Source organism: Plasmodium inui (assembly GCF_000524495.1).
Source record: "Plasmodium inui San Antonio 1 unplaced genomic scaffold supercont1.8, whole genome shotgun sequence".
Classification (NCBI taxonomy): Eukaryota; Apicomplexa; class Aconoidasida; order Haemosporida; family Plasmodiidae; genus Plasmodium; species Plasmodium inui.
In genome coordinates, this window is record NW_008481842.1 from 238,143 (window position 1) to 247,389 (window position 9,247).

Here is a 9,247-nt window from a genome sequence, read left to right on the forward strand (position 1 = left end):
AAATGCGAATGAGGTCATTCACTTGAGCGGCTTCATGCCTAAGTCCTTCCTGATTTTGTTCCATCGTTCTATAGACAATGCATCCTTTTTATTTTCCTCGACGTCAGAATCGTCTTTTTTCTTCCTCTCTTTTTCGTGCCTTTCTTTTTCCTTCCTTTCTTTTTTCTTCCTTTCTTTTTTCTTCCTTTCTTTTTCCTGCCTTTCCTTTTCCCGCCCTTCTTTTCCCTTCCTTTCCTTCTTTTTTTTCTTCTCCTCATCCGACTCTTCACGCGCGCATCGCCTCTTCTTCTCCCTCCTGCGAGCCTCGGGCGATTCACTCGTGGAGTAGCTTCTTCGCCCTTCTGAAGAGCGTCTTTTTTTCTTGTGCCTCGAGTGTTCAGTTAGTTTGTTTTCTCGCCGTTTTGTTCTTTCCCTATCGCGGGAGTAGCTTCGATCCCTATGCCTGCCCCGATTGCGGCTCCGATCGCTATCCCTGTCTCGATCGCGGCTTTGGTTACTATCCCTGCCCCGATCGCGACTCCGGTGTCTACCTCTGTCCCTGCTCCTGCTGCCGCGCCTGCCTCTCTCCCAGTACCCATTTCTCTTTTTCCCTTTGCCCCTCTCTACATGGCTACTCCCCCCCGATCCGTATCCACTAGTGGGGGGGTTATCTCCCCCCCGCCTCTTCACCCCCTTGTCAAGGTTCCTACCAGGGGGATCATCCCCCCCTTCCTCGACTTGATTCTCAAATAGTTCATTCCCCGAGGAAATATTTAGCAACTCTTTATAGTAGTCCAAATTAACCTTCTCTAGAAGATTATTATCTTCTAATACTTGTCTTTTTGTGAGGCTTGGAAAATCGACGTCCAAAAAGTTATTCATAATTAAGCAGTTGTCCACAAATTGATCCATGTAAATTTTCTCGAAGGTGCCATTCTGCAACCTGATTCTCATTTTTCTGTAATCATATAAAATGGGTTCTAAGTGACGATATATTTCTAGACTCTTTCCAATCAGTCTAAGGTAGAAAATGCCCAGAGCTCTTAAATAAATGAATTCTTCATTTTTTATATACTCGAAGATTATATCTTTGTCTGGTTGGATTTGTAGTAATTTCAGCACTAAGCAGAGGAACCGAGTTGGCTTCCTGTTTCCCCCGTAGGTTCCTCCAACGTACTTTAGGTTCACCGCTTGGTCGATAATCGATTCGGCTGCAAATGGGATAAAGAAGAAAAAAAAAGGGGGGCATCCGTGTAGGTGGGGAAGAGCAGCATACCTACACGCACTTGCATAAGTACTTGCAGATGCACTTGCAGATTTAGATACATATTTGCATGCATATTTACACGCAGATTTGCATGCAGATTTATATGCATATTTACATGCACATTTAGACGCAGATGCACTTGCAAATGCGCATGATAGCGTTGGGCTGCACCCCGCTGGGGTCCGTTCCCCCCTATCACTTGACGAAGAAGGGTACCCCCTAAACGGTCGCAAAGTGCAAGTGATTAACGTGAGGACGCAATTTAGGACGTACATGTCAGGGCAAAGCACTTCTCCTTCCAGTAGGGGCTCTCATATATTTTGCTCCGTATAATATTCGATATTAAGTACTGCGGATTGGAGCCGAAGATTTTGATGGCGCTCACGTCCGTTCGGTTGGCCATTTGATCTCACTTTTTTGTCTCTACGTAGTCCCCCTAGATAGAAGCACACGACATCATGCGCACCTTCTGTCAGATATGAAACAGAAAAAAAGGGGGCTGGCAAAGTTGTATACCAGCTGGGGTATGATTAACCAGGGGGGTTCGTAAAATGGGAAGATGATGGCGGCATTTTTAACCATTGAAATGCTGCTGCGTTGCTCATTCTATGCGGCGTGACATTGGTACTACATGTATTTAATATTATATATACTTTGTAAAGGGGCTGATTTAGGAGGATGCCCTTCTGTTGGCAGCAGTCCTCCCTTCACTTATTTTCTATGCCTCTGGTGAAGAATCCCGCGTGTGGCATTTTCCCTTATCTTGATTTTAGCGTTATCATTTTTGCTTCACCCATCCATCGCGTTGTACCGCTTCGTCATCTACCAAGTCGTTTTTTTTTTTTTATAACTTTGGCATGACTCCTTTTTTTTAGCGCGGCTTATTCTGAAAAAAAAAAAAAAAAACTGCGCCCCCCTTGGAGCATCCGAGCGAGGTGGGCATGAGGAGGCGATACACGACGCACGTATGCATATAAGGCATTATATACGCATGCACATGTTGGTACTATCGTGGGGTAAGTTTTTTCACAGGAGGTAAAACCTAGCTAGGGAAATTAGCCCAACAATTGAAAAGGCCTACCCGCCTCGACAGTTAATAAATGCTGCGCCCTGGTTGCCTCTCCAATCCCTGCACTTTTACATTGTATGCAATGTCGTCCCGGAAATATGTGACACATACATCACGTGGAATTCCAAATTAAACTCGTTTGGGAAAAGGGGGTCCTAAAGTTACACCTCCGCCCATCACCTTAATGAACAGAGCAACTGTGGGGGGGATACTACTCCCCCCCTATGTCCTTATTAAAAGGTGCTTCTCCAGCATGTACTCTCCATGTGTGAAAAGAAACATACCAGAGTACATCGACTTTGATACGTTTTTCCCGAAGAAGGAAATCAAGCCAGATGTTTTGACCGCCTTCACGATGGCAAAGCAACAGAGGCTAGAAAAACTTCTGGAAAATAATCCCCTAGTATTGTACAAAGGGAGAGTAATGAAAAATCTATCATGTGCTAGGATCAAAAATTCAGGGAGAAATAATGTGGGAAAAATCACAACGCGACATAGAGGAGGGGGACATGTCCAAAGGTTAAGATTTATTGACTTTAAAAGATCGAGGAAGGATATTTATAGCACTGTGTTAAGAATAGAATATGACCCATCTAGAAGTGCACATATAGCGTTAGTTCAGTATGAAGACGGGGTATTGTCGTACATTTTGGCTCCCCTTTTGTTAAGGCCTGGAGATAAAATCATTGCAAGTAAATATGCAAATATCAACCCTGGGAATTGTCTACCTTTGAAAAACATCCCTGTGGGAACTATCATTCACAATCTTGAAATGAGACCAGGAGCAGGTGGTCAATTAATGCGAGCAGCTGGTACTTATGCCACTGTACTGAGTAAGGACAGCCAGTATGCTACGATAAAATTGAAGTCAACAGAAATTCGAAAATTCCCACTCGAATGTTGGGCGACTATTGGTCAGGTCTCCAACCTAGAAAGACATATGCGCATTTTAGGCAAAGCGGGAGTCAACCGATGGCTTGGCAGAAGGCCTGTTGTCAGGGGAGTTGCCATGAACCCTTCCAAACATCCGCATGGAGGAGGCACAAGTAAGAAACACACCAAAAGACCAAAGTGCTCTCTCTGGGGGAAATGCAGAGATGGGTTTAAGACACGAAGTAAGAAGAAGCCACTCGGGTTAATCATCAGGAGGAATATTTGTGGCCGCTTGCAGAAGAAGTATGGTGTTACGGTGTGATCTGCACTTTGGGGGGAAGCCCACGCGGGGTATGATTCGCGTTAGTGTCTATGAAATAAAGGGTGACCTCATTCGTGTGCACATCGACTCATGTTGAAGAAGTGCCCTTGGAACGTCTCGCTGAGGGGTGGCAAAATTGGACCCAGTTCCGCCCTAGTAAAAAGACCCCCCTTTTGTGCGTCTTCCTTTTTGTGCTCCTCCCTTTTTGTGCATTTCTGGACGGTTATCTCTGTGTATGCTTCGCTTCATAAAGAGTAACAAAATGGCCCTCTAAATTGGCACAAAAAAACAGATATCAGATGGGTGCTTATTTCGCAGAAAGCCGTGCGCTGACGCGTCACACAGACAAACACACACACAAGAGGGGGGATGGTGCAGATTCCGAAACGTGTTTATGTCCTGTTTAGAGGAACTCATCACCGCAGTATGCAGCACGAGGAGTATCCCCTAGGTGGGCCATCATTTTCGCAGTTACTCTCCAGCGAAATATGCCAAAAGGTGGAGAAATGCGAAAGGGATATTTTTTTTTACGTACCAGTTGAGGCACAAAATGATGTTGCTTTTTTTTTGGGGGGGGCCTACATAGGCAATTCTTTTTTTTTTTTCCTATCAACCTGCCGGTATGAAAAAAAAAAAATAATAATAAAATAAAATACTCGTTCATGTGGAATATGCACATTTTACGTTTTTTCCCACTTGCACGCTTCTTCCCCTTTTCCTCATGCATAAAACGCATGTTCCACGAAAATGAAATAACCCTGTTTGTGTTTCAAAATGATAAGCGTAAATTTTGCTTTTCTTGGAAAAAAAAAACTGTTTCCTTTTTGGAACCACCTCTTTGCATAAACGTAAGGGGGAATGAATTTTTTTAATTATGGCGGGCACTTCCTCACGCGCATTCGTACGTGTACATGATGCTGCAAAATGTATTTATTGAAATGTATTTTTCGCAATGCATTTTTTTCATGTTAGAGTGGGGACTGCGCGAAGTTAGTGGTGTCTTATCGGATGGGCGAACAAGTTGTGTACGCCCATGTTTTAGCGCATTTTTACTTTTTTTCATACGCATGCCCACACTTCAAAGTGGCCACTTAGTTGGACGACTCCATAGGCTACCAAAAACGCGAACATGATGCACATTTTTTAAAAGTTGTAAAAATTACAACGCCAATTTTTGTGATAACCCAATGAGCAAGGGGGAAAAAAGCGAAGTAGTATTTTATTAACTTCTTCCATTGTCCTCTTTAACCGCATTTCCATTTGCACGCGCGAATGGACTCACCTGAGCATAGGCGCATTTATAAGCGTATATCAATGGACGGAATATGTTGGGGGAATTGACACCTTGATCATATGGGGTTTTCCCCATCAGGGGGGAATATGCAAATCGCTTTTAACGCACACGTGCATCAGCGGGGCCGATTTAATTTCCCTCCATGTGTGCCACCACTCGACTAGAAGGAAACGCAACACGTATATCAATATGCACATCATGTGTATGACATGCCATGGTATCGTGTAAACGTATGTATACATAACATATACAGCCAGACATTTAGCAAAACGGCAAGATTTGTTACTTTTTTTTTTTTTTTTGCCAAGTGGTATCCTTTATCTCGTAAAAAATGCAGACACCTTTTTGCAATTCATTTCATTTTTTTTTCAATTTTTCTCCAATTTTTTCCATTTTGTTTCCATTTTGTTTCCACTTTGTTTCCATTTTGTTTCCATTTTTTTCCCACTTCGTTTCCATTTTGTTTCACGAGTCCGCTGATACCTTTGCGGAAAAGTTTTCACAAATCGTGCAATTTTTACTTCCCATATATAAGTTTCTTTTTTTTTCCTCATTTTTGCCAGCTATATCTTTTCCCCAACAGTTTATTATTTCCTTGCTTTTTTAAATTTCAAAGTGAAGTCAAAATTGAAATTGCGAGTTACTTCTGTACAAAATGCAAGTCCATTCTTTCAATCCCATGATCAGGGAGTTTTTGGGAGAATTTTTGGGGACATTTGTGCTTATGTTCCTGGGGGAAGGTGCCACAGCGAATTATTACACCGTGGAAAATGAGAAAGATTGGCTTCGACTATGTATAGGATGGAGTTTGGGAGTATTTTTTGGCATTCTGACAGCGGCCAAATTGAGTGGTGCACATTTGAATTTAGCTGTGACGGTAGGTTTTGCCACGATCAAAAAATTTGATTATAAGAAAGTACCACTATATTGTGTTGCGCAACTTCTGGGGGCATTTTCAGCAACAGCATCCGTCTATGGATTATACTACGGCTTTGTAAACGATAAGAAAATCCCAGAGTATGCATGGGAAACAGGGAGAAACGGAGTTATAGGCTTTCCCAGTGCCTTTATGCACGAATTAGTACTAACAGGCATTTTACTCCTGGTGATATTACTAGTGGTTGACGAAAATGTATGTGGACATTTCAATGTTTTAAAACTCAGTGCCGTAGTTGGATTGACCATCTTATGCATAGGTTTAAGCTTTGGTGGAAATACCGGATTTGCCCTTAACCCCTCACGAGATTTAGGCGCCAGATTACTTTCCCTAGTAGCCTACGGACCCGATGCCTTCAAAAAAGATAAGTGTTACTTTTTTGTTCCGCTTATAGCCCCAATTGTTGGCTCCGTAATTTCTTGCCAGCTTTACGATAAGTTAATTGGTCCGCTAATTGAAGGGGCCGACGCGGATAAAACCGGCGTGGAGGTGTAAGACACTGTGCTATGTGGGGGAAATGCTGAAAACTTTTACCACAGAAGAGCAAAGTAACATGGAGGCACAGCACTTCCGCGCAAGTGCTTACACATAATTAGAAGTGCGCCCTCCCTACGTACAAACGTGTAACCGCCCTTTGTAGTATATATTTTATGCTACACTTTTGTTATGCACTCTTTTTAACGCTGTTGTTTTGAAGCAAGCCATTTCATTCTTGCTCTTTAAAATTGTTTTCCTATTTTTCCAAAACGTAGGAATGCTGCACATTAGTGGTGTTGCCCTAAATGGTAAAATTAATTCTGTGAGCATACCGTCTGTGTGCATCCCTTCTGTGTGCATGTATGCTAGAGTGCTCGATTCATTTCGTGCGACAACGTACATACATCCATACGCAGGTTAAAATGGGACCCGTTTTGGACCATTCCACTGCACTTGTAGCTTTAATTTTGTTTTTTTTTTTCGCTTTTTTTTTTTACGTCTCTACATGTTCGCGTGTGCGATTTTAGTGAGTACATACTTACTGCTGTTGCGTCAGCCCATGTGCTTTAATAGGTACTGTTTCAGCAAATTTAATATAAGTATACTATATACTTGTTTTGTAACTTCATAGCGTATTATCCTATTTTTTTTTTTTCCGTGCATTTTGGAATTATGATAAAAACGTTAACGTAAAATGTAAGAACTTACGTGAGAAATTTTAAAAACTGTTGTAATGATTTTAAATGAAACCACCCACCTGTGGTGAAGTGAACACACATGTAAGCTACGTTTAAGCGGCGCTAACATGTGTATGCGTCATGATATAATTATTAGAGAAGGGCAAAAGATATAGTGCAGTACGGGTGTGTAAGTGTCTTTTTCCATGGTTTTCAAGTCATATGAGGGGAAACAAACCTGCGTAGTTATTTCAACAATTTATTAGGAGAGCGTCCCCCCACAAGCCATATGTTTCACCTCTGGAATCACTTCCATTTTGCTATGTTCATAAAGGCGCTACTTTTTTTGTGTACTTTTAATCACTTACAGGATTAGCAGCACCTTTCGCAGTTTAGTGTATTAAATCTCCGGTGAAATATTAGCCAAAGAAATGGGAATTCTAATATGTGCTAATATTTTCCAGTTTGTATGCACTTAAAAATGAGCTGAACGAAATGCTCCAAATAAATAGTGCAAATTATTTTACAACAGCAAGGCAAATATAACGATTGAAGAAATTTTAGGAAGCACCTCCCCCGCCCACCCAAAAAAAAAAAAAAGAAGCACAACTTTGCTAGGATAAATGCAGAAATGTGAATAATTGCCTAATTTTTTATTTGTCAAAATTTTGACCCCATTAATTCTTCCGCTATGCCGCGCGGAAAGAAAAACCAAGCGAAGGGCTTCAATTCCATTTCGAGTTAAGTACATAGGTTATAGGTGTTTTCACGTGAGCATTACCATTTTGGTGCTGAAAATTCGTAGTGTATTCTTGCTTTCAGAAGTGCTTCACCTCTTTGCCATTTTGTCATTTTATATGTGTTTTTTTTTTTTTCACCTTTTGAACCTTTCAAAAGCATGTTAGCGCAAAAAATGTTGCTGCTTAAAAGACCATTTCTCCCTGCTGGGGCTACCCCCTCTTGCGCCCAACGGAAGGTAGGCAGATTCATTACGTACTATACAAAGTCACACGAATACATCAAAATAAATGATGAACAGTTGACCGAATTGAAAAAGAAAAACAACGTAAAATGCAAAATAGGCATTAGCAATTATGGAACAGAAAAATTGGGGGAAATCGTGTATATCGATATTTCGCATAACATAAATGAGTACGTAAAGAAGGGGGACTGCATCGCAACGGTTGAGAGCGTTAAGAGCGTGGGGGACGTGTACACCCCCATCAGTGGGCAAATTGTCGACATCAATGACAAAATAGTCGACAACGTAAATTTAATGAACGAAAATTCGGAAACCGATGGATGGATTTTGGAACTGCTGACCAACGATGTGAATGAAAAGGAAATAATGAGCTTCTCCGAATATAAGAAAATGTGCGAAGAGGAAGAGCAAAGGGAAGCGACCAAAATACAGCAGAATGAACGGGACTGTCTAGAGGAAAAAAACAAAAATAAAATTTTCGATTTGAACGACATTAAGAACATTGAAGAGAAGCGGAAAAAATAACCCATAAGAAATGAACAACAATATGCTGTCTACAACGAATTGATTTATCTTCCTCCCCTCCCCTTTCGATGACATGCCATGTGTGTAAATCAATGTGGACATAGCAGGCAGAAAAATTGAAAGAGGCGCTCACAAATTTGTGGGTAGAATGGGGTAGCCATTATCTTCATCTATAAAACAATTTGGCTATAAAAAAAGAGAAAAAAACGACTAGCCAAAATCGCTCATTTCAAAATTTTGTTCATAAAAAAAAATTGTAATATAAGAGACATTTCGAAATAGCTGCAGAAAAATATGTCTTTTTTTTACAACTCCTGAAATGTGACCGTTGGAACTGTTTTCCATTTTAGTAGGCCGCATTTCTTTCATTTTTTTGTTATCAAGAGAATAAGCGCGATGCATGAAGCTTACAACTATTTGCAGAAGTCTCCGCGGGGGGCACCTCAAATAATGACCAACGTGACAACCGTTATTTTGCTTATTGTCATTATTAATATTATTATTATATTATTTGCTTATTTTTTTTTCTCGTCTCTTACAGTTTTAAAATGGTGCCGCATTTTTCCTTTTTTTTCGTGTTGTGATACTTTTAAAAAACGCCACTTTGTGCATTTTTAAATACAACTTGCGAAAATGAGGTCCTATTTTATTTGCTTCGAAAGAATGGAGAATTATGCGTTCGGCTGAAAAGACGAATTAAAAATGCCCCCTCGTTTTGGTAAAAATTTCCATTTGTATGAACGGTTCATAAAAAAATGTGCCAAATGGAGTTGCCAGCTCAAAAAAAAAAAAAAGGCAGCAAATTGCAATGTGGAAAGTTCCCAAATGGTGAAATGTCTAAGTAG

The 9,247-nt window shown here is 40.9% G+C and overlaps 4 protein-coding genes across 4 annotated transcripts; 3 read left to right on the forward strand and 1 right to left on the reverse strand.

The window, feature by feature from the left end:
* Window positions 1–18: 18 nt before the first annotated feature.
* On the reverse strand, window positions 19–1,649 carry C922_02323 (hypothetical protein; the record flags this gene model as incomplete). Its single annotated transcript, XM_008817922.1, has 2 exons — window positions 19–1,190; window positions 1,520–1,649. 2 exons carry the CDS (start codon window positions 1,647–1,649, stop codon window positions 19–21), a joined length of 1,302 nt encoding a protein of 433 aa, XP_008816144.1.
* Window positions 1,650–2,499: 850 nt separating this feature from the next.
* C922_02324 (50S ribosomal protein L2) lies at window positions 2,500–3,510 on the forward strand (the record flags this gene model as incomplete). The annotated part of the gene is made up of 1 exon (XM_008817923.1): window positions 2,500–3,510. One exon carries the CDS (start codon window positions 2,500–2,502, stop codon window positions 3,508–3,510), a length of 1,011 nt encoding a protein of 336 aa, XP_008816145.1.
* Window positions 3,511–5,459: 1,949 nt separating this feature from the next.
* C922_02325 (hypothetical protein) lies at window positions 5,460–6,236 on the forward strand (the record flags this gene model as incomplete). The annotated part of the gene is made up of 1 exon (XM_008817924.1): window positions 5,460–6,236. One exon carries the CDS (start codon window positions 5,460–5,462, stop codon window positions 6,234–6,236), a length of 777 nt encoding a protein of 258 aa, XP_008816146.1.
* A 1,572-nt stretch (window positions 6,237–7,808) lies between these two features.
* C922_02326 (hypothetical protein) lies at window positions 7,809–8,402 on the forward strand (the record flags this gene model as incomplete). Its single annotated transcript, XM_008817925.1, has 1 exon — window positions 7,809–8,402. One exon carries the CDS (start codon window positions 7,809–7,811, stop codon window positions 8,400–8,402), a length of 594 nt encoding a protein of 197 aa, XP_008816147.1.
* Window positions 8,403–9,247: the final 845 nt, after the last annotated feature.